Source organism: Leptonychotes weddellii, chromosome 5 (genome assembly GCF_054177405.1).
Source record: "Leptonychotes weddellii isolate Sample4059 chromosome 5, ASM5417740v2, whole genome shotgun sequence".
Taxonomy (NCBI): Eukaryota; Metazoa; Chordata; class Mammalia; order Carnivora; family Phocidae; genus Leptonychotes; species Leptonychotes weddellii.
This window is the reverse complement of record NC_138373.1, coordinates 150,969,722-150,995,416: the sequence shown is the minus strand read 5'-3', so window position 1 is coordinate 150,995,416 and position 25,695 is coordinate 150,969,722. Positions and strand designations below refer to the sequence as shown.

Sequence of the window (25,695 nt, the reverse complement as noted above, 5' to 3'; positions counted from 1 at the left end):
TCACGTGTGAGGAGGGGCGAAAGTCTCGCAAAGCGGGGCGGCGTGCCGCGAGTTGGGAGTTCTCGGCGCGCCGCGGGCGGCGGGAGCTCGGGCTCCCGGGCGAGCCGGGGACGCGGCGGAGGCGCGGGCCTGGGTCGGAGACAGCGGGGGCCGCACCGAGAGTGGGAGGGAGAGAGAGACAGAGAAGGACAGACGGAGACCGGGAGGAGGACAGATAGAGACGCGCAGGGGAGACAGGGCAGAGGCGGAGGGAGGCAGGGGAGACACTGGGAGGGCGGCAGGCAGAAGACAGAGACCCCGCAGGGAGAGACGGAGAGACCCGCACGGGGACAGAGGAGACCGGCAGGGGGACAGAGACCCAGGGGGGCAGCCGGGGTGGGTGGCAGCGGATCCCGGGCCGGCCGGCCGCGGGGTTCTCGGGGCCGGGGCCGGAGGCGAGCGCCGCGGGGCAGGGAGCGGAGCGCAGGGCGGGGGACAGCGCGGAGTGACAGCGCGAGAACAGCGGCGGGCGGCGGCGGACGGGCGGCGGGGGCGGGGGGCGCGAGCGCGGGCGGTCGAGCGCCATGGGCCCCCGGACCCCCGGGCTCTGAGCCGGGGCCCGGCCCGACGATGCTGACGCCCAGGCGGCGCCGGGGACGCGGCGCGGGGCAGCGCTGAAAGTTGGGCGGCCCGCGGGGAGAGGCGCGGGACGGCCCCGAGGCGCGGAGACCCGGAGACCGACGGACAGACCCACCGGCAGCCGGGGAAGGGGGGCGGCGCCGGCCCGCCGAGTTCGCGGGGAGGGGGCGCCGGGACTCCCCTCTCCCCGCCCGGGACGCCGCCCGCCCGACTGCGCCGTGGGATGTAGAGCCCGCTCGCCGCCTCCTGGACCTTCGTCGGACCCTCCGCCCCGCGGTAAGCCGGGCCCACGCCCACCGCTGGCGCTGTCCGTCTGTCTGTCCGGCCGCGTGCGTGTCTGTGTGTCCCGTCGGGGGGGGGGGCGGGGGGCGGTGGGAGCCGTTGGCCCCGCCCGTCAGCACCTTATCCCCGCGGGTCTCGGCTGCCAGGCGCGCGTTACGCGCGGCCCAGCGACTCCCCGGGAGCTGGCCAGCTCTGTCTCTCTGTCCCTCGGTCCGTCGGGAGCGTGAAGGTCTGGGTTGTGGCCAGAAAGGCGGAGAGGGGTGGGTAGAAGAGGCCTTGACCTTCTGCCCCGGCCACGACCTTTCCCTGCCTCCACCCACCCCCAGTTGTCAGCCGGTTCTGAGGAGCTTCAAGGCAGGTGACTCGTGGCAAAGGGTGGCGGGGGGGGGGGGGGGCGGGGGTCCCCTTTCCACTTCCCCAGCTGCAACCTGTTTGCAAATGGCCCTCTGATCTGACAGAAAACAACATCCCACCTCTCATGCTTTGAGCACCTACTTTGGGCCAGGTGACCCCAAGGTGGGTGGACAGGGGTCCAGTCAACGGAGTATTTCACATTTCAGAGTGGGAGAGCCGGAAGCTGTGGAGAGAGGCAAGGACTGCTCTTCTCTCCCTACAGGAGAGCCCCAAGGAAAGAGAGGTCTGAATGAGCCCCTGAGCAGGGAAACTTCCCTGCCTCCCCACCAGCGTCAACATCACACTTCTGCCTCCGGTGCCTAGGCTCTAAGATGGGGAGAGAATGCGGGGAGATGGTAGGTGGAAGAGTGGTGGAGGGACTAGAGGCAGGGCAGCCTGGCTCAGTTGGCAAGCCAGGGCCTCGAGACCAGTAGGATGCTGGGCAGCACGTTGAGGGAATGGGGAGCTGAGGGACGGAGGTCCCAGGGCCACACGTGCAAGACCCAGAGAGGAGCCAGACCCGTGTGTGTGTGTGTGTGTGTGTGTGTGTGTGTGTGTGTGTGAGAGAGAGAGAGAGAGAAATGCTTGTTCTGCTTCTCCCCACATACAGTCCTGTGACCTCCCGGGCTGCCGGAGTTTGGGGAGCTATGGGCAGGACTTTTGGGGGCCTGAGAGCCACACTGTGGCCCTGCCTTGGCCTGGGATGAGAGGAACAGAAGACAGAAAAGGGTGGTGGGATAAGGTCTGGGTTGCAACATGGCAGGAGCAAAGGCTGTTGGCCATTGAGCTGACCCATATCCAAGTTGGAGCCTGGAGGGCTGAGCCTAGAACATTCGACTGTTCTCCACAGGGAGGAGGGCTCTTTCTGGGGTTTTCCACACTGGGAAGTGGGCTTCACATACCCTACATTCAGGCTCCTGGAAATCTGCTCACTAGCTGAGGGACCAGCACCCTGAGCAAGTCCCTCTCCTCCCTGACCCTCAGCTTCCATATCTATGGAATGAGGACACAGCTCTCTGCCCCACTGACCTCCAAGGGCTCAAATGAGCTGAGGGCTGTTCACAGGCTGGGGAAAGTGCTGGGCAGACGGCAGTAAGGACTCATTTTACCTTTGGGAAGGTGAACAGCTAATGGAAAGAGAGGATATGGCCTCAAATAGAGGATTGACCAAGAAGGGGAGTGTCCAAAAATTAGAGGGGGATCTGGGGCTTAGGAGCTATTCCTCAGGAATCTTTGGTTACCCTTGAAAAGGAAGCACTTCTCCCAGAAAAAAAAAAAAAAAGCCTCTGGGGTGACTGGGAACAGACGGAGCTGGCCTTGAGTATCTGCTGGGTGACCTTGGGCAGCTGGCTTGACCTCTCTGGGCCTCAGTGTCTTCAACTGGAGAATGGGGATGTTGGTACTGACTTCATTGGGTTGCCAACTGATTTACAGACGATGTCAGGTCTCTGAAAGCAGCTTGCAAAAGCCTGGAGCATAGTAGGTTCTTAGACATTTGCAGAACACAGAATGAAGTAGCTCTAGGAGATGCTGTGGAAAGATTCCTTAGCTTAGGATAAGAGGGGAGGAGGAAGAGTGTAGGCTTACAGGGCGGGTTGGTTCTTAATGTGGATCTGGGGGAGGCGGGGGTGAGTGCTGAGGGGGGTGTGAGGAGGAGGGGGCCCCTCTGCGGGGACCACTGAGTCACGAGGACATGTAAGCGACATGACAACCAGCAACATGGTAACCAGGAGACTAGTGGCGGTGGGAAACGGAGCTGGAGCGGTGTGTTGGGGGGGCAGGACTGGCAGTCCTGGGGCTGGAGGGTCCGGGGCAGAACTAGGCCGGTCTCTCAGAGTGAGGAGGGTATCCTGAGGCCAGGTGGGCTGGAGTGGTTGGTGGGGGGGCCAGGGTGGAAGGAGAGGAGGTGACTCCGGGGTCTGCCGGGCAGGGGGGCTTCTCCCGCACCTCTCCAGGCTCCTCGCTCCTCTCCTCCACATCTCCACTTTTCATGCCTCTCCCCCCTAGGATGCCAAATTTGGCTCACGCAATCTGTCGTCTCTCTTCTGAGATTGGCACCGGGACCAAAGCCGAGTGCATTACATGCATTACATCACCGCCGCTCCCCCTGCACGAGGAAAGGGAGGGACGGAGGGCCGGGGGGCAAGCGGCCAACCCTCAACTTAAATTCCTGTCTTCCTGCTCACTCTTGCCGCCTCAGTCCCAGGTGGTGGGGGCTTCCGGGAGCAGCCAAGCAGGGCCTCGAGGCGGGACAAGGGCTCCGATCTTGGAAAGATCCCAGGGCCAGGGCAGGAGGTCAGACCATGTTGCTGTCCCCCTGGCTAGGTGGCACCTGGGAGGCAGGGAGCCTAAATTCAGGGCGATCTGTCATTGCCTTGCTGGGTGACCTTGGGCAGGTCCCCCCCCATCCCGTGCCCTGTGCAGTGTCTACATCTGTGTGGAGAACAGTTGGCCACTAGAGATCTTGGTGAGTTTCCTGAAAAAAGATGCCCTTGAGCCCTGCTGCTCTCCTGGGCACAGAGGAGGAGTCCAGAATTTTGAATGGCTCCCTGTGACTTTCAGCAAAGTCTACCTCCTTATGCCTCCATCTCCTCACCTGTCAAATGGGGACGAGAGAACCCTCAAAGGCACGAGATGTGAAAGAGATAGTGGACGTGAAGGTGAGAGACAGGGGAAGAGACAGGGTCTCTGGCCCTAGACCCCCAGAGCCTCAGGGGCCCGGTGGCTCCCTGCATGCTGGGCGGAAGGTAAGGGGGCCGTGGGGACAGTAGCTCAATACGGACAGAAGGCTTGGAGCTTAACTCACTGCTCTGATGTCCTTGTTTTACAAAAGTGGAAACTGAGGCCCAAAGAGAGAAGTAGACCCCCATTCCAGGGTCACAGTAATGGTTTGGGGATAGAGGAGGTAGTGCTGGGGCCCGAACCCAGGGCCCTGGTTCCCAGCCCTGCCTAGAAGTAGGTGGGCAGGCAGGCAGATACGCACCCTGTGGAACACTGTGCAAGACCAGGCGGGACCCAGGAGCTTGGAGGGCCCAGTTCTCCCTTTGGCCTCCCCTGTTCTCCCTTCCTGCTCCCCGGTTCCCCTCATCTCCAGCATCCCTGAGCATTAATCCCATCCCTCATTCGGTCTACTTGAAGAGCTCCCTTTTGGGCTCATTTTAAAGCGAGTTCCAAGCAGTCCCAGGCAGGGACAGGCTAGATTTGGGGTTAAGCTAGAAGATTATGGCCCCTTCTAGAAGATTCCCAGAGCTGGAGGAAGAGAAAGATGGGGAGCCTCTGTGGATGTTTTGTGAAATAGTGAGCTCCTCATTCCCAGAGCTATTTAAGCAGAACCAGATGAGATGAGTACCTGCCAAGAATCCTGTACCGGTGAGTCCTGCTTTATGGGTGAGGGTGAATGACATCCCCACCTCCAAAATCTCAGTCCTTCATATCCCAGGAGAGGCTGGGGAGCAGCACCTGTCACTTACCCGCTTTCCAGCAAGGAAACTCACATTGTTACGCCAGGCATTGGGGTAGGAGCTTTTTGCAAACGCTTTCTCTTGTAATCCTCCCAACAACCCTGCAATGTCGATTTGGTGTCCCTGTGTTACAGATGGGGGAGCCATGGCTCAGAGAGTCTATTCGATTTGCCCAAGGTCACACAGCAGGGAGGTGGATGAGTCTGGATTTGAGTCCCGGCCAGTCTGATTCTCAGGGGCTGTCCCTGGGACTTCCTTGAGAAAAGAATGGAGAAAGTCCCTCCCCTGGGCTGGGGTTTGGCAGGAGATGATGTGTCGCCCCCACAGCATGACACCCCCTCAATGATCCTCTGGGGGCTCCATTCTGAAGACATGGATATAGACGGGCACCCAGGGAAGAACTCACTTTACAAAGGGGAAGACTAAGACACAGGGACAAAGAATGACCTGTTCAAAGGTGCCCAGAGAGTCAGATTTGGGCCAGTGGGTCTGTTCCCCGCACTGGTGGGTCAGGAGGGTCCTTTGGGCTGACGATGGTGTGAGCTCTGGGATTGGAGGTCCTGACTGCTCGGTGGTTTGGCAGAGGGCTGAGAGGGTGCTGGCTCTAGGCTAAGGCTATGGGTAGGGGAGTTGGCCTGGGGAATGCAGAGGAGGGCGCAGGAAGAGAAACCAGCAGAAACTGCAGGTCCACCTCTGTCCTCCCTGGCCCTGCCCCAGCGCCACCCACAGATGTCAGTGCTATACACCCTGTGAGGTCACGGGAACCTGTGGGTGGGACCTGCCTGGCAAGGGAGGAGGAGCTTGGCACCAGCAGCCTTGGGTGTGGCTCCCAGTGCGACCTTAGGTCAGTCCCCCACCCTCTCTGAGCTTGCTGTGCTCGTTTGTCGGTGTGAGGGAGAATCTGGACCGAATGATCTGTTTGCACAGTGTAGCTCCCCGAGGGCTGTCATCTCTAAGTGCTCCTCCCATCCCCATGAGGACCTTGGGCCCCGGGCAAGGGGCAGGCAGGAATCCTGGAGGTTGGCATAACCTTTAAGCCTCCTGGGCGACTCAGCCCTCCTTGGGGTGTGGGGGATCTCCGGGCGCAGCCCTTCTTCTCCTTTTCATCTTTATTTTTCTCCTGCTCCCTCTTCCCCTCGCTATGTGGGCTGATCGCTGCTCAAACTTTTAATTCAGATGGTAATTGAAATAATAATACGGGCTGAGGCCCCTCTGCCTGTGACGCTGCAGCTGGTGGAGCTCAGCTATGAATAGACCTTGAGTCACACACGCGCGCTCCTGCCGGCGCGCACTCGGGGCTCTCTGCGCGCCTCTCGGGGTGGTGGGTGGGCTGCAGCGAGGGGGGCAGGGTGGGCTCACGCTCCAGCTGGCTCTGGGTCTCGGCCCCCCGCTCTCAAAGGCCTGGGACACTTCTGCCCCTGCCACCCACTCTCCAGTCCCTACGGCAAAGCTGCGAGACTTGGGACATCCGCGGTCCTCTCTGTTTCTGGAAGGGGACACTGAGGTCCAGCACGGGGAGTGGCTGACGGGACTCAAATAGAAAGTGACTGGGACGAGGTTTGAGCTGGTGGGTTTTTGCTTCATTCTAAGACCACTGTTCTGTTTTAGGACACGCAGGCAGGCAAATGGGGGAGGGGAGTGCTGGGGTGCGGCGCTGCCCCCCCCTTTGGTGTCCCCCTGCCTCAGTCCTCCCAGCACACGCTCGCACGCTCTCTCACACACTCCCTCACACGCACACTCAGACGCCCGGCTGCTCGGAGAGGTGGTGTTGTTGCTTGGTGGCTCGGCTGACGGGGAGGTTTTCTTGGAGGTCCTGAGGCAGGAAGGGGGACAAGCCCCCACGTGCCAGGCTCTAGGCTAGGCTTTGTATTCATGGTTTTACTGAATGCTCCTTGCCAGCCCGTGAGGGCCATCACTCCCACTTTTCAGTTGAGGAAACTGAGGCTCAGCTAGAAGCCCTAGTTTGCCCAAGGTCCGGCAGGTAGAAGCATCTGTATAGCGGCGTCCTGCTGCAATCCTCCCAGTTCCAGCCGTTCTGGGTCCGTCCATTTGGCTTGCTGAAGGAGGAAATGTGCGTCTCTTCCAGCCCGAGGCTCCCCTTTCTCTCCCTGCGCCAGTTGCCCCATTCCTCCCTGTGGCTGCCTGGCCACTGATTGACCAGCTCTTGTGCCAACAGCCGGAATATCTGGTCTCAGGGGACAGGGGGAGGCCAGGTGTCCGTGGGGGGCATTGGCAGGTCAAGGAGAGAGGCTACCAAGACTGGTGATCCTTGGTGTTTGGACCCCAGCTGGAGCGGTATAGGGAGAAGCTGTGGTCATGGTCATGGCCCTATCAACTGAGAGCTTTGGTCTAGGCCTGCTCAGGTGGACCCAGCATCTCCCCTCTGCCTCTGGAAGGGCAGAGGGGAGATGGGGCCGGACGTGGGGAGTGCAGTTGAGCAGAGGCACCCCTGGGCCTGGGAAGATGGGGAAAACTCTATCCAGCATTTTCTGGTGGCCTCATCTGCTCCTGTATTTGCTTTTTCTCCCACACTCTGCTGGGACATGGAGCAACTGAGCCCAGAGACCACAGTGAATCACCCAAGGTCCCGCAGCAACGGTGGCAGAGCTGGAGCTGGACTGGCCCAGGGCTCCTCCTGACTCTCTGCCTCTTCCCTCCCTCCAGTCTGGGGATTTCTGGGGCAGCTGAACAAAGAAGTCTGCCTGAGCCAGGCCGGCCTGGGATTGAATCCCAGCTACCCCCCTCGCTTACCCTTTACCCATTGTGACCTTGATTGGGTCACTGTCACCCCCTGGGAACCTCTCTTAGCTCCTCCATGAAACAGGGACAACCTGTGGCAATGGGGGGATGTGCTGGGCTTTTCCCTTTTGTTGCCCTGTCTGCTGTCGAGCTGCCCCAGCTCGACCTGGGCTGCAAGATGGGAGGGGACCTGAGCTAGGCCAGGGAGGAGGGGGCACATGACTGTGAGGGACTAATCGCATTTTACTGACTGGGAGAATGAGGCTTTGAGGAGGGAGCTCGCCCAACCTTGATTTGGTGGCAGAATTGTTGCCAAGTTTTACCATCTGGCCTCTGGGACCGCCCCCCACCCCATCCGGACCAGCAAAGTCTCTCCCCTACCCGCCCCCTGCAGCTCCCCTCCCAATCTCGACTTCTACCCCAAACTCCCAATGTAGGCCTGAGAAGTCCAGGCCCTCTGCCCTGTGACAGTTAAGGTGCCGCTGCGCCCAGGGGACGGCAGGAATGGGGGGCAGTGATTTGGACTCTCCATGGGACCCTCTGAGGGAGGTAGCATGCACAGAGCTGGAGGTAGCCTGGTCGTGGGCACAAGGTGGGAAAGGGCAGAGGGGCTCAGGCACTCTGGCACATGGTCCTCTTGGTAGGGAGCTCACCATCCCCTGGGGCAGCCCACTGTGTCTGGAAGGTTCTGCTAAGGGATACCTGCCTCCTACTTTGGCTTTTGCTCTGAGGGAACCAGCCCATTCCCTACAGGAAGGGCGGCTAGCTCCCCCCGTGCTCCCCCAAGGCTTCTCTCCTCTGGCCTCCGTAGTCCCAGCTGAGCCCTGTGGAGGGGAAACAGATCTGGGTTCAAGTCCAGCTCTACCCCTGAGTGGCTGTGTGGCCTTGGGCAGTGTATTCACCTCTCTGAGCCTCCATGCCCCGACCTATGGGGTGGGCTTGTGCCCCTACATCTGTGGGTTGCTGGGAAGATCCATGAGCTTTGAGAGAAACATGGCCCATCGTTGACAGGAGGTTCTGTGTGGCCCGACTGGTCAGGGGCGAATCCTGCTGATTGCCAGGCCCCAGCCCCCACGCTCACTGGCCACCGCCTTCAGATGCTGCTTCTCTAGTTATCCTGGGTGTCAGTGCCCGAACCCTCTGCTGAACCCTCCAGACCTGCTTGGGTGGGGGCAGGGCTGGCTGAGCACCAGCGCCAGGCTGTGCAGCTGCAAATCCTCAGGCCACCTGACCTTGGAAAGAGCCTCTCTGGCTGGGTTTCAGGGCCATCCCCCAGACACTGGGCAACAGGGAGGAGAAGGAACCAGGTGGGGCAGAGCGCGGGCATGGCCTCATGCTGGAGCTGGCCTGGGTCCCTGGGGTGACAGGCCAGGAGAGAGGAGAACGAACTGACAGCCAGCCATGGGAGGGAGTTACAGTTATCAGCTGCATTAACAGCAAGGCAGAGCCTCACTCCTCACACTCTAGTGGGCTGCCTGAGGAGGGGTGAGCTCCCTGTCATGGGAGGTGTGCAAGCAGCTGCTGAATGACATCTGTTAAGGGGATGGCAGCAGGTTCTAATACAGGGCCAGAGAAAGGGATCAGACCCAGAACCCAGAGTCCTTATTGTCTGGGCCACGGTACAGAGGTCCCATGATCCTAAGGGTCTAACAGAGTGTTCCAAGTTTTCCCTCGTGACCTCCAACAACTCTCCCCACAGTTGTGCCCTCCAAAAGCCCATGGTCCTAGCATGGGCAGTTGTAGCTTCAAGACAGGCCCTAGAGGCTTGTGCCCACCCGGGGACACCCGAAAAGAAAATAGACAAGCCCTAGATCGCCATCTCAGCCAGTTCAGGGCTCCTGAGCACGCAGCAGGTCAGTACTGTTCAGCATACATGCAGGTCCTGATCCATTAGTGGTTGTGAAATTGATTTAGTGAGCTCACTACTTATATTCTTAATGAAATAAAAAAGAAAATGTCAAGTGCTTTGTATGTAGTGAGGGTATTATTTTGCAATGCTCTTGTTACAGTTTTTAAAATATATATGTTGTATAATGAGTAGCAATGTACAGTGTGTTTGTTTTTAATCTGGGTCTTGGTCAGAAAGTTTAAAAGCTACCACCCTGTATAGAAATCCTGGAGGCAGCACTGACAGAGGCTGGGGTGTGCAGATCCCTTTATTTTCCAGGAGGCTCAGCTCCCAAGAATATAAGTGGCAAGAATTCCAGGATGCCTCTCTGCTGTCCTCAGACCTCCCTTCCCTGGCCCAGCAGCCCACTTCGCTCAGGGCTGTCGAGCCCCACAGCCAGCCACCCCACCCCAGGGCCCGGGGCCTGCTCTCTGCCCAGCCCAGCCCGGGCCCAGCCCTGCTTCTTCTTCACATTTCCAGCTCGACCCACATCTCCCTGGGGACCTCTCTCGAAGCCCTCCTGCCTTGGCCTCACATGTTAACACATGGAGCTCAGCAAAGCAGGGTTGTGTCTTACTCACCTCTCTTCCCCCAGCACATGGTAGGTGCTCATTCCACGGGGATGTATGGAGCATCCCCCACTGAGTGTGGTGCCTTCCACCAGGCGGGAGGGCAGAGGCCACTCCAGCTCAGCATGGGTTTAGGGTGATGCATGAATGAATGAATGAATGAATGGAGTCTGAGAGTCTCTGGCCTTAGGAGCCAGCTGGGCAGATGGCCAGAATGGTGAGCACATAGCACTCTGCCTGGTGTAGTCGGCCTCCCCATAGGGACAGTCACTCATGTCTGTGACTGAGTGGGAGCTCTGGGGTCGGAGCAGGGACTGAGTGTTCCTACCCCTGTCTCTGGCTCTTCGGAGACCTGTGTGCCTGCCCCAGCCTCCTCGCCCCCTCCTCCAGTCCTTGGAGCTTCTCTTAGGGGCCTAGAGCCCTCCGTGGGAATCAGGGACACCCTGCTCACTCCCCTGGGGGACACCTTCGGAGAAGCCGGTGCTCTGTGGAAGGAGGGGTAAAGGCCCGAGGCCTCCACCGTCCTGCACTCACTCCAGTGCCCCGGAAGCTCTCCTTCTGGCCTCCACTCAGAGACCACCTCCGCCGCGGAGAGGCTCTCCCTGACTACGGTGACAAAGATAGCTCCTCCTTGGTCACATTCTGTCATATCCCCTGCTTAGGTCCCTCACGGGAATGATGACAAGAGGAAATTATCTTGTTTCTTCGTCAGTCCTCCGATGTTTAAGTGTCTGCCATGTGCCGGGCACCAGGGTTCCAGGGTGAAGCAGAGATTCAAGACCCCTGCACTTAATGGTGGTTGTACATGAAATCGGTTTGGATCAGAGAAATGCTGTGAGGATCAGGACGCAGACAGAGAGCACCCGGGGGCCTCTCGGAGGAGGCAGCCTCTGACTCAGACCTGAACGGTAGCAAGGTGTGAGCAGTGGCGTCTGGGAGGATTTCAACCAGAAGGAACAACCCGTGTAAAGACCAGAGATAGGAATAAACTTGCTGTGTTCAAGTAACAGAAGAATGGCCTGAGCGGCTGGGGGTGGCGTGCGGTGGGGAAGAGGGGAAGTGGAGTTGTGTGGTCGTGACGTGGCCTGGAGCAAAGGGGACGCTGCAGGCTGGCTGGACAGCGTGTGGGGCCAGCGTCCAGGCCCCAGTCCCACAGTTCACCTTCTTGCAGAAGCTCCTGAACCCAGACGAAGATGAGAGTGACAGCACCCACCTCCGGATCAGGATCAAAGTTGTGGCCAGGGCTTGGCCCACAGTAGACACTCAGTTGTTCTACCATTATTATGATGACTGGCTTTGGGAGGGTAGAAGGGTGATGCCCATGTGTTAGAACGACCCCCTGGGAGGTCCCAGACGGTGATGGGAAGGCAGCGGGGGGCGGGGCATTGGTCGGTCTTGGCAATGCTGGGTTCACGTTGCCTCTTAGACACTGAGCAGACGCCGCCGAGAGCAGGAGCCCCATCAGCCTGTTGCTGCTCCCAAGGACAACTGGGGCGGCCGGGGTCTGTGGTATTTTAAGCCAAGGCCAAGCCTGGGCCCTGCAAGAGGTGTGCACATGGAGGCTGGAGGAGGGTTCGAGGAGCCAGCCGGATGGGGGCCTTTGGGCCTGGAGGACTCGAGGAGGAAGGCAGGGGTGAGGAGCCAGGGCCCCCTTCGGAGCCCGGGAGCCCTGGAGAGGAGCCCTCAAGGGGGGCTGGGGAGAGGATGGGAGGTGATGCTCAGCCCCTTCAAGAAGGGCTTTTGCACTTTACAGTTTATAAACCCTTACCGTCCACGCCGCAGTTCGTCTTCACAGCATGCCCACCAAGTGGGTGTTATTCCTCCCCGTCTTAGGGATGTGACTCAGAGAAGTCAAGGCATTTTCCCATGGCCGCACAGCACCGAAGTAAAACATTCTCAGGCTTCCTGGGATCACAGGCCCTTTTGGGGACCTTATGAATGCTCTAAGCCTTCTCAGAAAAATACACATATGTATGCACTAATTTTAAAGCCTTCTATGTGTCTTTTTTTTTTTTTCCTGTAGGTAATACATTCATATGGCTCTAAAATTAAAAAGACACAAACAGGAATCCAGTGAGAATTCTTCCTCCCACCCATCCCCAGCCACCTGCTTCCCCCCGCCCTCCCCCGGAGGCGGTCAGTGTCACCAGCTTCCTGGGGCTCCATCCACAGACAAGCCCAGACAAGCAAATATGTGTGTCTATAAATTTCGTTCTCTCCTTTTTCCCACAAATGGTAGATACTATACTCAATGTTCGTCACTGTTGCCTTTTTTTTTTTTTTTCTTTTTTGCTAAAAGACACATCTTGAAGACCCACATGGCTCCTTCCAGGGCTCCCTCCTCCTTTTTTGCTGGCTGCGTGATGTGCCATTCGCGGATGGGCATCAGGCTGCCTCCAGGCCAGGCTGGGCAGACAAGGGGCCCAGCTCCCCTGGTGCATGACCGGCTGCAGGCTGAGGTCCAAGAGCGCACCCAAGTGTCATAGGCAGTCCCATGGCTCTCCGAGGCCACCCAGGGCCACGCAGGGCGAGGCAGGAAGTAAGCCTGGGACTTGGCTCAGACTCGCCTTCCCTGCTCCTCCCGTCTCCCCACACGTCTTCTTAGGCCCATCAGAGAATCCAGGGAACCCCGTGCTGGTGTGGGTGAGAGGTGTCAGCCCCCACGCGCCCCCCCTCCCACGGCGCCGGGAGACACTCCCCCCACCCCCACCCCCACCCCGCCCTGGCCGTCAGCCCCAGCTCCTGCGGGCTTGTTTGCTGAGAGACCGAGGTTGGGCTGGTGATCTCCACGCCTGCCCCCTTCCCCGGCTGGGGCATGTGCCCTGGACGTGGGCTGTGCCAAGGCCACCTCTGCTCCTGTCCCTGGCCCACCGCAGCTACCACGTCCCCAGCACCTTGCCTTCTCCGGTGTCCTCACTTTGCCCTTGGTGGCTGGGGAGGGACAGCATCCAAGTGGAGAAGGGATGTGGGGCCGCTGGCCTCGCGTGGTCTGGGCTGGTTGGGACCCACTGGGCAGCTCTGCCGAAACTCCTCTTCTCCTGGCTCCGGGGGCCCTGCTGTCCGGTTGCCGCTCTGCCTCCCTCCGCTGTGCCGGGTCCTCCTCCGCGGGCAGGGGATGCCCAGCGGCTCTGGGGCCTCCGCTCTCCTCCTCAGCATTCCTGCCCCAGGCGGCCGCATCAGCTTCCATAGCTTCCCACAGCGCCAGTGGTCAGCATCAAGCCTCGGGGTCGGACGTGCTGCGGACTTCTCCACCCGCACACCCCACAGCCACCGCACGCTGGAAACCATCACTCCTTAAATCGGGTCCTCTTTCAGTGTCCCGTTGCACCTGTTCCCAACACCCCTCTTCCCAACCGCCCCATGCAACCTGCCACCGCGCCCTGCAGGCCACCGCCTGGGCTGCCGCCGGAACCCGCTCGAAAGCCTCCTGCGTGCACGGGACCCCGTGCGGGGCCCCAGCACCTCTTACCCCGTGAGTGCACCGGGCCCAGACAGTGGAGGCCTCCGAGGCCAGACCAGGGCAGGGGGCCACAGAAGCCACATCGAGGAGGGTTTCTTTTTTTCTTTTCTTTTTTTAAGTGGGCTCCACGCCCAGCATGGAGCCCAGCGCGGGGCTTGAACTCACGACCCTGCGATCAAGACCTGAGCAGAGATGGAGTCAGATGCTTAACCAAACTGAGCCCCCCAGTTGCCCTGAGGAGGTTTTATTTCTTAAGCCTGGTGGTGGATACACAAGGGTTTATTGTATTATTCTTTATTCCTATCTGTCTTAAAGATTTCACATGAAAATTGAAAAGATCCAACCAGGCAAAACCCAACTGCCTGCCCACCTGTTTCCTGTGGCCGTGAGGGTGAAATCCGTAATCCCTCCCACCCCCTACCCAGGACCTCATCCTGGGCAAGTTTGCTCTCGCTCCTCTTGCTCACTTCACTCCCACTAAGCGGACTTGCTGCAGATTCTTGACACGCCAAACCCCTTGTGGAATGTTCTACATCCCACCTTTCACACAGACACACAGTTCTCCTCACCGACTTGACTCCCAGTCACTACTCAGCGCTAGTTTCAATGTCACTTTCTCAAAGAGACCTTAGGGGACCCCCAGTAAACAAGACCCCCTTGTCCTTTCTTTCACATCACGCCGAACTTTCCTTCAAGCAGCTTACCACAATTTTTGACTGCCCAACTGTGTAGATGCTATTATGTGTGCAACGTCTCTCCCCAGCTGAGCCATAAGCTGGGTGAGTCCACGGCCTGGGTCTGACCTGCAGCAGGGTACGATAAATAGTAGTGGACTGAACGATTTTGGAGGAAGAATGCACGGCAGACCAGGCCCCGAGAAGGCACAATGAGGCCATGGGGGATTGAATCCCACCACCAGTGAGAGAGCTGAGGTTGTTCTGGAAAAGAGGAGCCTCCAGAGATCTGCTCTCACCTTCTAGTCCCTGTATAGAAGAAGGGCACAGGTGTTTGGGGACAGTCCCTTTGGTGGGCCAATCGAGGCAGCTCCTGTGAGGGTAGTAAGCTCTCCGTCAGGGCAGGGGCCAGGCGCGGGCCAGGCAAGAAGGGGCACGGCTGCAGGTTGGAGCAGTGACCCTTGGGGTCCTGCGGCCACCAGCTCCTGCCATTTGGCTGTGACCAGAAGGCCTCTCTGGACATTCTGGGGACCTTGCTTTCTGAGCCTGGTCACCTGCTGGCTGAATGGCTGGGCAGGAAAGTTGGGAGGTGGGGTCAGAGCTGGAAGAATGAGCCCGCTCACCCCACACTGCTCAGAGCCCCTCTGCAAGCCCAGAGTCTCCTGTGTGTCTGGCTCTGTAATCAGGGACCATGTTCTGGCTCCAACTTGCCCTATGACCCAGCTTCTCCTTTCCCAAAAGGACTGACTTGACAGAGCCTGGCACACAGTAGGGCTGGATAAATATTTACTAAAGGGAAGAAACGTGCAACATGACCCATGTGTCCTCGGGCCAGGAGAGTAAAATGTCAAATGAACGTGCTCTGGCATCGACCGCCTGGGTCCAAATCCTGGCTCCTCCACTAATGGGCTGTGTGACGTTGGATCAGTTGCTGGATCTCTCTCTGCCTTAGTTTTCTTACTTCTAAAGTAGGGATCATAATGGTAACTTCCTCTGAGGTCACGGTGAGCAGGGCAGGAATTGATCAGCGTAAAGCACTCAGAAGAGGGCCGCACAGAGGAAGTGCACGCTCAGCGCTCGCCGTGGAGTTTGCGATGTCACCCCGGCGGCCGGTGGGGGCGGGCCTCCGTGTGCAGTGGGGTTTCAGGGCACGGAGAGTGTGAGGGAGGAACGGCGTTCATTGAGCACCCACTCTGTGGCCTGCAGCTCTGTGACAGTTGGCAATCCACATCTGGCCCTCAGGAGCACCCTGCAAGGTAGGCATTACCACGTTCCTTTGCAAATGAAGACGCTAAGGCTCGGAGAGGTCAAGGGATCTGCTGGACCGAGCATGCGAGGCGGGACTGCTCCCACTTCCGGCCCAGCCCCCCGGGGAGATCGTGGCCACTGCCCTTGCTCGGCTGCTCCCGGGGCTGGTGTGGGAAAACAAACAGGGCAGGGCCATGTGATGGGTGCTGGGCGGGCTCTGGCGAGCTGCAGCTCAAATCCAGGGGGAGGAGGACAAGGGAAGGACTGGTCAGCCTTGGGAGTGATTTGTATCACTTAGCAACCACGTGCGCTGTGCTGGGCACATGATGTGCATGATCCCATTTATTCCTCATTACAGTTTTATGAGGCAAGGACTATTGCTAGCCCCACCTCGAGATGATGAGTGCAGGGACCAGAGAGGCTAAGTAATTTGCCCAAGGTCACACAGGCAGAAAGTGGTACAGAGAGTCCGCTTTGGACTTGGGTTGAAGCCAGTACAGGGGGAAGATGTGGGCTCTTGAGCCTCATGAAGACAAGGTAGTCAGACCTCCTGGGGTCTGAGGAGCAGGACAGGGGCCTCCAGAAGGCTGTGGGCAGGAGGGGACAAAATGCCACAATTTCCCCCATGGCTAGATCCATCTCCAGCTCCCTTTTACTCTTTGAGGAACACAGCTCAGCTGCCAGGCCTTGAGCCCTTTCCCATCTCTGTGCAAAGCCCTCTGTGTCAGAGCTGAGTGAACTCTTACCCAAACCAGGCCGCTCAGGCCTAAAAGGCCTCAGTCAGAGCTGGAGGAGGGGCGGGGGGGCTCCTTAGGGGGCTGGGAAAGGAGACAATGGTGCTAATTCCTTCCACATCCCCCAGGGAAATCTTGCTAGCCTCTAGAACCTGATCTGGGTTCACTGAGTTAGCCCCTCACCCCACCTCACCTCACCTCCTTTGCCTTGTGCCTGTTCCTTCTGGTAGAAGAAGAGTCAGCCTCCCTGTCCAAGCCTCAGAGGGCTTCAGGGATGAGGGAGGCTGATGGGACTCAGGAACACCCACCAGCTCCCCTGCCTTATTTCAGACTCTGTGCTGGGTGCCTTGTTTCTTACATCTTCCCGCTCTCCTGCCAGGGAGCAAATATGGTCCCCCATTTTGCAGATGGAGAGGAGCACCTGGCTGGAGCAGTTAGTGAAGCCAGGACCTGATGCTGGGTTTCCCGGCCCCCAGTCCCCTGTCCTGTGTTGTCATCCTCCTCCTCCTCCTCCTCATCATCATCACGACCACCACCACCAGCATCATCTGCATATTCCGTGCATTCCACCTGCAAAGCCCTGTGGAGCCCTCGGTCCGCGTTTCTGTTCCTAGTGGTTATCACACTCGCCTCATCAGGGGTCTGGTAAGTTAGGTACGATCGCTATCACGTCCACTTTGCAGATGAGGAAACCGAGGTCCAAAGAGGACACGCTAGGAGGTGACAGAGCTGAGACTGAGAGCCAGGTCTTGCCGGCCAAACACAAGGGCTTAGCCAGCATGTTCTTTTCCTGAAGTCAAGAAGGAGCAGAGTGGAACAGACAGGCAGTGAGAGCCAAGGGGCTCAGAGGAGGCAGGGCTGCGGCTAGCGAGGTAGCCTGGGAAGATTCAGAGACTGGAGGGGCTGGGGCTGGGCCTGGGGGGCTGCGGAGAGACACGAGGAATCTGCGTTGAGCGGGGCGTTGTGGAAGGCGAAGGGAGCCCGAAGCCGGAGACTGGGGGACCAGGGTGAGCCGAGGAGCTGGAGCCAGCCAGACCTGAGTGGGAATCCCAGCTTTGCCGCTTCTGCTGGGCAACCCCCATCCTCGTCCCTACTCCCCCCACCCCCAGCCTGTGATTCTTCAGCTGGGAAGAGAAATAATAACCCTGCTTGTTGCTGTGGTTGGTGCTTAATAAATACTTGTTAAATAAACAAAGCCTTGCAGTGACGCTTCAGGGAGATAGATCAGGCAGGGAGCTCACACTTCCAGCAGGTTCCTTCCCTGAGAGCAGCCACTGAGAAGGACGGCAGGTTCAGCTGGGCCCCAGGGCTGAGGAATGTGACCTCCGGCAAGTCACTTCACCTGCCCTATTGTCCCATCCAGTAACAACGACATGCATCAAGGCCCTGCAGGCTGGCGAAGTGTCCCCTTCCTCCTGCCCTCTAGAGAGCCTGCCTGGTCCCCGTCTCAGGAAGGGCTGCTGCCGCGGGCTGGGGACCACGGTGACATGCGCCTGCAGCCACCAGCATTCTCCCGTGCGGGGGGCGGGTGCGCACTGGGAGACTTGTCTTCACGGTCGGCCGGGGTTGCTGGAGTCCCCCTAGCGCTGCTGTCCCTTTATCAGCTTTTCTTTGGCAAAGGGAGTTGTGGGTCATAAAATCAGAGGGAAAACCTAGTGACAGGCGTGGGGTCTTTCTCCTGCCTCCTCTGGACCCGTGGCAGGCCGGGCGTCCGGCCGTGTCCCGGAGGGAGCAGGCTAGCGATGATGCCAACGATGCCAACGAGTTGACAGCCCTGCTGGTCACCTTGAGGCCAGAATGTCCTTGGCTACGCACTGCCTCCCTGGGCCACAGCCCTGCTCTTGGCCTCAGTTTCTCTAGCTGTCCAGTGAAGTCTGGACTAGGGGCTCCAGATTTGGGACGTTGACAGCACCGAAAAATTAAAGGAAAAGACAAAGTCTGGTAACTGGGGCAGCATCTCAGTCCTTCACTTCGCCAAGAAAGGCCATTATGTTTTTAAAAGCAGCCAGCATCTCCCATCCCTATCACTTCCCCAAAGAAAGAACGTTGACCACGAAAGGAGTCTCAGGATGCACTCAGGCTCAAGGGTAGCGACCGGCCCAGGAAGCTGGCCCAGAAGGAGAAGGACTTGCCCAAGGTCACCCCGCAAGGCAGTGAGGGGGCCCCGGCCTCGCGGAGCCTCCGCCTTAGGAAATGTGCTGAAACCGAGTTCTCCCATGTGTGTTCATTTCCCGGCGCACTTGTTGCAAGAGAATGAACACCAGCTCCCTGCCTTCGTATGGTTTCACTGTAGACGCGATCCTCGGGACGCGCTCTCTCCAAAAGCACATCTATATTCAGAGGAGGGTGATACCCAGTTGTCAATGCCTCTTGCCCTCTTCGACCATCTGTGCCCCTTCTCTTGCGCACGTTCCCCTTGGGCCCTTGGGCCTTCGCCAGGAAGCCTCGTGTGACAAACAAGGGACAGAAAACCCGGCTGTCTCCCGGTGGCCATCCCATGCAAGCACGAGGCCAAGCTTCGGACTTTTCACTTTTCGGCTGGGCATCGTGTGGGTCAGCCCACGCGCTGGCAGGTGAGCCGCTCGTTCCTGCTGAAGGAGTCAGCAGGGACAGGAGCGCTCACTCATTTGAATGGGTCCCTGCAGACAGGGCCCTCACCAACTGAGGGTCCCCAGGGCGGGACCCTCCGTGGCGGAGGGTGATGGGTCTGGGGGCGGCTTTCCCATCGGCCCAGGAGCAGACATTTCTGAGCATGGCTGAACATGGCAGAGCAGAGCCGTGGGCACAGGGCGGGGAACCCCGCGGGGCTTGAGGACACTGCTATGACCAGGAGAGGAGACACAGGGGTGCAGGACAAGCTGTGCCCCTACTGGGCTGAGATGTGAGGCTGGTGGGGATGGGGTGATGGAAAGGCAGGGGCTGGGGGTGAGGGTTGAAGCTGGGGGTGGGGGAGTGTCGGGGGGGGGACATGTGGAGCCTCAGGGCTGACCCTGGATCCTGGGGCCGGGCTGATCCTGCCACTCGCACTCAGGACCGGGGAAAAGTGGGCCATGCTGGTGAGCGAGGACCAGCACCCTAGAGCACGCGGGGACCATCTCCCTGACCCTCAGCCCCGGGCCCTCCTAGGGAGTGGGAGCCCCATGAAGAGTCTTCTCCTGCAGCAAACCCTGCCCCAAGCACTCCAGGGAGGAGGCTCCTCTTGCCAGGAGCACCTTCACCTCCCAGGAGCTCTGGAGTGGGAATGAGGTGCCCTGGCTCAGGGCTGGTCCACTCTGCCTCCCTCTGGGACTCTTAGCCAATCCATCCCAGGTCTGTGCTTCCTGGGCCTCAGATATAAAATGAGGGTCTTGAAATCAGTGATTTCCAGTTCCTTCTGGCTCTGGTTCCTTCTGTGGTGCTCCTGGAGGCATTCAAGACAGCGGGACAGAGCAGAGAGGGAGATGCTTAGTGAAGGATGACCTCCCTAAAACCTAGAAGGTGCCCCTGGCCCCCAATTTCTTCAGGGCTCCCACCTGGAGCCCTGGCTGTTAGGCCTCTGGGGGAGGTGGCAGACAGGGTCTGGGACTCCCAGCTAAAGTTATGACCCCTTAAGGGCCAGCATTGCCCACCCACATTGTCTGTTAGATCTTCAGACCGATGGGTCTCACTGGTCCTATTTTCCAGATGAAGAAACTGAGGCTCGCAGCAGCCAAGTGACTTGCCCCCCATGTTACGTGGTGGATGATCCAGGGAGCACAGGCTGGGAAGGGAGAAGAACCCAGAGTGGGGGGTGATCGCGGGGGAGGAGGGGGGCAGGGCTCAGTCTCCCCAGGCCCGGCCGAGGGAGGGAGTTTCTCCCGGGAAGAGGCGCAGGCAGGCACCAGGCTGTTGATCTCTAAATTACAGCGTTGGCGCGCACCGGTTGCTGCGGCAACCGAGTTGTCCTGAACGGGGAAGTGTATAAACATTACCACAGATGCACAATTAGATCAGGAAGAAGAATAGAACAGAAAATAGAAACTTCCAGCCTTATATAATTCTGGGCCAAAACGTTACCGGGAGCCCAGGCCCAGGCCCAGCCCTGCCAGGAGCGGGGGCCCCGGGCAGCACCCTCTCTCTCCCAGGGCCCCGGCGGAGGGGAGGGGTGGAGGGAGGGTCTGCCCTCCGTGGGCCCGGCTGGTGCTTCTGCCACCCCGGCGGGGTGAGGGCCGCCTCCACTGAGACACAGCCGAGGAGGCTGACAGGCAAACCCTGCCTCTCGCCCGCGTCCTCCTGCTCTGGAGACTCGGGAAGGCAGGCAGGAGGGTGACTGGCTTTAACCAAGCACCCACGACCTCCTCGGGTCCTGTGAGGTAGGCTTTTGATCCCCATTTTACAGGTGAGGGGAAATGAGTTTTCCGAGGCGTCACAGCGAGGCAGTGGGTGTGTCTGCCTCCCTGCCTCCGGACCCGTGAGCTCATGGAGGTTGACGGCACCTGGGGGCTGAAGGCTAGACACACCTGAGTTTGGATTTACTCCATAGCTGTGCGGCCTTGGGCAGGTCACTTCCCCTCTCTGAGCCCCGCTCCCTCACCTGTGACATGGGACTAGCAATACCTACATGGGAGCCAAAGCTTGGGGCTCCCCTTTCCTCCATCTTGACCACCACCATTGGTGTCTTCACCCACTTCTGTTCCCAGCAGGTCTGGGGACAGGACAGGAACCGACATGGGGCCTCGGGTCTCAGCGCAGTCTGGTAGGACTTCCCGCAATGAGGCAAATGTTCTATATCAACTCCGTCTCGTCATGGCAGCCATTAGCCACAAGTGGCCACTGAGCGCTTGAAATGCGGGGAAGTGAAGTGAAAACTGTTTAATCTTTAGTAAATGTACAAAGCCACGGGGGGCCATTGGCTGCTCTTCGGGCCAGCTCGGGAGGATGTCCAGCCCCAGAGAGAGCCAAGAGGGCAGAGGCTGAACCCAGGAGGTGAGCAGGGGCCAGAGCGCTCGCAGCTCCCTCTGCTCAGGGCAAGGGGGACAGATGGTGGAGCCAAGATGGGTGCCAGGAAGCTCCCCGGACGGGGTGGGGGCCAAGGAGGGCCGGAGGGGGGCAGCACGAGGGCCGGCCTGGTGGCCTCAGCTTCTGGTCCTTGGAGGCACTGGCTCAGGCCCCCACACTCCCTCCCCGACCTCAGAAGCACCTCCCCCGCCACGTTCTGCCCGCGGGGCTCGAGGAGGTCCTGGGTCCTAGGCCAGGCTCTTCCCCTTCTGAGCCTCTGGCGGGGGTGGGGGGGCGGGGGGGGGCTTCCCGGGCTGCCAGCATCTCACCTGTCGGGCTTCCCCCCCCCAGGCCCTGCGTCTTCCCAGGTGACCACGCCGGCTTCAGGACATGCACGGGCACAGCCGAAACGGGCAGGCCCACGTGCCCCGGCGGAAACGCCGCAACCGCTTCGTCAAGAAGAACGGCCAATGCAACGTCTACTTCGCCAACCTGAGCAACAAGTCGCAGCGCTACATGGCGGACATATTCACCACCTGCGTGGACACGCGCTGGCGCTACATGCTCATGATCTTCTCCGCCGCCTTCCTCGTCTCCTGGCTCTTCTTCGGCCTCCTCTTCTGGTGTATCGCCTTCTTCCACGGTGACCTGGAGGCTGGCCCGGCGGCCGCGGCCACGGCCGCGGCGGTGGCAGCAGGGGGGGCCCCGACGGGCGGTGGCGCAGCCGCCCCGACGGCCCCCAAGCCCTGCATCATGCACGTGAACGGCTTCCTGGGCGCCTTCCTGTTTTCTGTGGAGACGCAGACGACCATCGGCTACGGGTTCCGGTGCGTGACGGAGGAGTGCCCGCTGGCGGTCATTGCCGTGGTGGTCCAGTCCATCGTGGGCTGCGTCATCGACTCCTTCATGATCGGCACCATCATGGCCAAGATGGCTCGGCCCAAGAAGCGGGCGCAGACGCTGCTGTTCAGCCACCACGCGGTCATCTCGGTGCGCGACGGCAAGCTCTGCCTGATGTGGCGCGTGGGCAACCTGCGCAAGAGCCACATCGTGGAGGCCCACGTGCGGGCCCAGCTCATCAAGCCCTACATGACCCAGGAGGGCGAGTACCTGCCGCTGGACCAGCGGGACCTCAACGTGGGCTACGACATCGGCCTGGACCGCATCTTCCTGGTGTCGCCCATCATCATCGTCCACGAGATCGACGAGGACAGCCCGCTCTATGGCATGGGCAAGGAGGAGCTAGAGTCGGAGGACTTTGAGATCGTGGTCATCCTCGAGGGCATGGTGGAGGCCACCGCCATGACCACCCAGGCCCGCAGCTCCTACCTGGCCAGCGAGATCCTGTGGGGCCACCGCTTTGAGCCCGTGGTCTTCGAGGAGAAGAGCCACTACAAGGTGGACTACTCGCGCTTCCACAAGACCTACGAGGTGGCCGGCACGCCCTGCTGCTCCGCCCGGGAGCTGCAGGAGAGCAAGATCACCGTGCTGCCTGCCCCGCCGCCCCCGCCCAGTGCCTTCTGCTACGAGAACGAGCTGGCCCTCATGAGCCAGGAGGAAGAGGAGATGGAGGAGGAGGCAGCAGCCGCTGTTGCCGTGGCCGCGGGCCTGGGCCTGGAGGCGGGCTCCAAGGAGGAGGCGGGCATCATCCGAATGCTGGAGTTTGGCAGCCACCTGGATCTGGAGCGCATGCAAGCCACCCTCCCGCTGGACAACATCTCCTACCGCAGGGAGTCCGCCATCTGACCTCCAGGCCCCGCCTTCATCACTTCCCACACGAGCCTCTGCAGGGGGTGGGATGCCAGGACACCCCTTCCACACTCAGGACAGAGCTGACCCTGGCTGCGTGGACCTTCCGGAGGGAGGGGGGGGGCTTCAAAGACTGGGGAACCCCCTTCCTATTGACTCCAGAGCCCAGGCCTGGGAAGGGCCCACGATACCCTCTGCCCTGTCAGCCTACCCACTGGCATCTCGGGGACCCCAGACCCACCACCCTTTTCCCACTGACACTTCAAGGACATGCCCCCTTTACTCTCAGAACCTTGGGGAAGGCGGCTGGACTGCTGGGGGTGGGCATCACGGGGTTCTGGGGTGGGCAGGGGTTAGTGTGGGAGGAGGGAGGGTGGGGGTGCGTTTCTTTTGCATGACTGTGACCAGTTGCTCTTGACTTTCTTTTGTAAATATCTATAAATGGAGAAATGGAGGCACCAAATCCACCTTCTGCCATTTGTAGCCGCAGGACGAGGAGGTGCAGTCCCTCTCTGTGAACCCCTCCCCCTCCCAGCCCGGCAAGCCTAGCCCCTTCCCCCGCCCAGCTGGCTGGTCCCCAAAGCCAGCCATCTTGGCCCCTGGATGGTGTTGGGTTTGGGTACAAAGGTGGGACCCCGAGGGGCAGGATGAGGACCTCCTGTGGTCCCTCCAGATCCCCGGGGTCCAGCCCAGATTGACAATGGAGTTTGTAACTATATATTTTTAATAAAGTATATGGTCCATTAGGGTAGGCTGGTTGAAGATGAAAAGCAGAGAAGAAGAGATAGAGAGAGAGAGAGACCATGATGTGAGTGTGTCTGCGTGTGGTATGTACGTGTCCCTTTCCGAGACACGGAGCCCTGGAGGGGACTCTACCACCTGCCATTTTCCTTCCTGGGAGCCAGTGGGAAAGAGCCTGAGCCGGCTTCAGAGGACCTGGGCTTGAGCTGGAGCTTTGCTACTTCACCGCTGTGTGGCTGCCAGCAAGTTGCCCATCTGCTCTTGGCCTCAGTTTCATCATCTGTAGAATGGGAGGAACCACCCCTCCCTCCCAAGAGATGATGGTCAGGAAAGCCCTGTGTGGCTGGCAGCTAAGCCTCTGTAACCCGGGGCGGCTGGGGGCGGGGGCAGGAAGGGAGGGGCCTGTCTGGTCACACCTGCTCCAGGCACACACGCCAGGCTGGGCCGATGAATTTGGCCTCAGGACGCTGGTGGCAAGGGCTCTTGGGGGCAGTAGGAAACCTGGTCCTAGTCGGACTTGGTCTCTGTCTCACTGTGGGTGGGACCTTGGCTAAGTCCTTTCCTTTCTCTGGGCTTCGGTTAGCTGTGCTGTGTAACAAACCACCCCAAAACCTGGACAACGGTGCTATATTCTTCCTCGAGGTTCTGTGGGTGGACTGAGTGCTCCCTTGCCCGGTTTCCTGGGGCTCACTCCAGCAGCTGGGGAACATCAGCTCGGCTGTAAGGTCCACGATGGCCTCGCCCGCGTGTCAGGTGGTCGGTCTGGCTATCGGCCGGGGCCTCTCTTCCTCCAAATTCCTTCATGGCGTCTCAGGGCAGCAACCTAAGAGGGAGAAGGCAGAAGCTACGAGGTCTCTTGAGCCTAGCCTTGAACTTGGATGACGTCGTTTCCACCGCAATCTCTTGGCCAATGAGGTCACGCGGCCAGCCCAGATTCAAAGGGTGGGAAATCAGACTCCAGCTTCTGGGAGCATGGTAAAAGGCCCGTGGCAAAGGGTGTCCACACCGGGGTGGCATTGTGGCCGTACGTGGTAGTCTGTCACAGAAACTTTCAGTGTGAGAGCCCCTTCCAGCTCTACCTCTAGTCTACGTGCCAACTGCATACCCAACAGTGGAGGTGTAAGGAAGCAGCGGGAACCCTCGCTGTTCCCAGGAAACTTCTAGGTAAAAGGCGCCACTACCTCAGGAAATGCAGGGAAGCAGCAGGCCAAAGCTCACCTACTGTGAAGTGCTGTGAGCTGCTTTGTGAATGATCATATTTCACCAGCACTGGCAACGTGGCTGCATTTGCGTAAAACATGGTGCATCTGACGGGCTTTAACAGTTTAACAAGAGAACCTGAGGCCTCTGTCCCGGAGAAAGACGCTAGCCTGGGATCCAAATCCCTCAACAAATAACTTGTCCTAATGTCTCCCTTCATGTGAGACATCCCTTCCCATCCCTCCATTCACTAAACTCTGACCGCATCCCGAGAGGCAGGTAGATGAGGATGGGGGTCTCAATCCTTGTGGGGGCCCGGGAACTAAGGGGCTGACATGAACCAAGGTGAGGACAGACAGAGGCCAGGAGGCCTGCTTCCCTTTCACTCACCCTCTCCCAGGCAGGGGCTAAGTGAGGAGCAGGGGCTGCCCCCATCCAGATTTCCCAGAGTGCTCCTGTGACCTTTGGGGGCCCCCGAAGGGCCTGGGGAGACCACTCAGCAAGACAAGAGCATAGCTGTCCAGCTGCCCACGCTCACAGAGGGGCCTTTGGTGCCCTTCTGCCAGGGTCTCACCTCCCACATGACTCATCGGAGATGTCCCTCCATCCGGCCCTGCAGGCCCCCCAGGAGGGCCTCCCCAATCTCATCCTCTCCGGCCGACTGCCTTCCCAGGGATGCTTCGGCGCCTGGGTGACCAGGGGTCACTGAAGAGGACCTCAGACGCAGGCACCCTTGGACTCAGAATCTTTGACCCGGGACATATCTTAGAGGTTAACATAAGGGCACGACCGGAGGCGAGTTTTGACAAGGGCTGGAAAAGCAAGGACTTTCTGGGGTGCCAGAGAGGAGTGCGGGGCACGGGCACTGGGGGCGGGCCCAGGGGAAGGGGCCATGGGGTGCCAGAGCCAGGAGGCAGCCGGGAGCTGCAGGGAGGCTCCGAGGCCCCGCTGGCTGCCTGCAAACCCCTGCCCGCTCTGCTCTG

General features: G+C 59.7%; 1 protein-coding gene across 5 annotated transcripts; it reads left to right on the top strand.

Moving 5' to 3' along the window:
* The first annotated feature begins 608 nt into the window (after positions 1-608).
* On the top strand, positions 609-23,517 carry KCNJ4 (potassium inwardly rectifying channel subfamily J member 4). Of its 5 annotated transcripts, XM_081822451.1 has the most exons (4): positions 609-894; positions 1,461-1,649; positions 16,474-16,711; positions 21,374-23,517. In XM_081822451.1, exon 4 carries the CDS (start codon positions 21,413-21,415, stop codon positions 22,766-22,768), a length of 1,356 nt encoding a protein of 451 aa, XP_081678577.1. In that variant the 5' UTR covers positions 609-894; positions 1,461-1,649; positions 16,474-16,711; positions 21,374-21,412; the 3' UTR covers positions 22,769-23,517. The 5 variants fall into 5 exon arrangements, with proteins under 5 accessions (XP_081678577.1, XP_081678578.1, XP_081678579.1 ...); XM_081822452.1 differs by lacking the exon at positions 1,461-1,649; XM_081822453.1 differs by lacking the exon at positions 16,474-16,711.
* Positions 23,518-25,695: the final 2,178 nt, after the last annotated feature.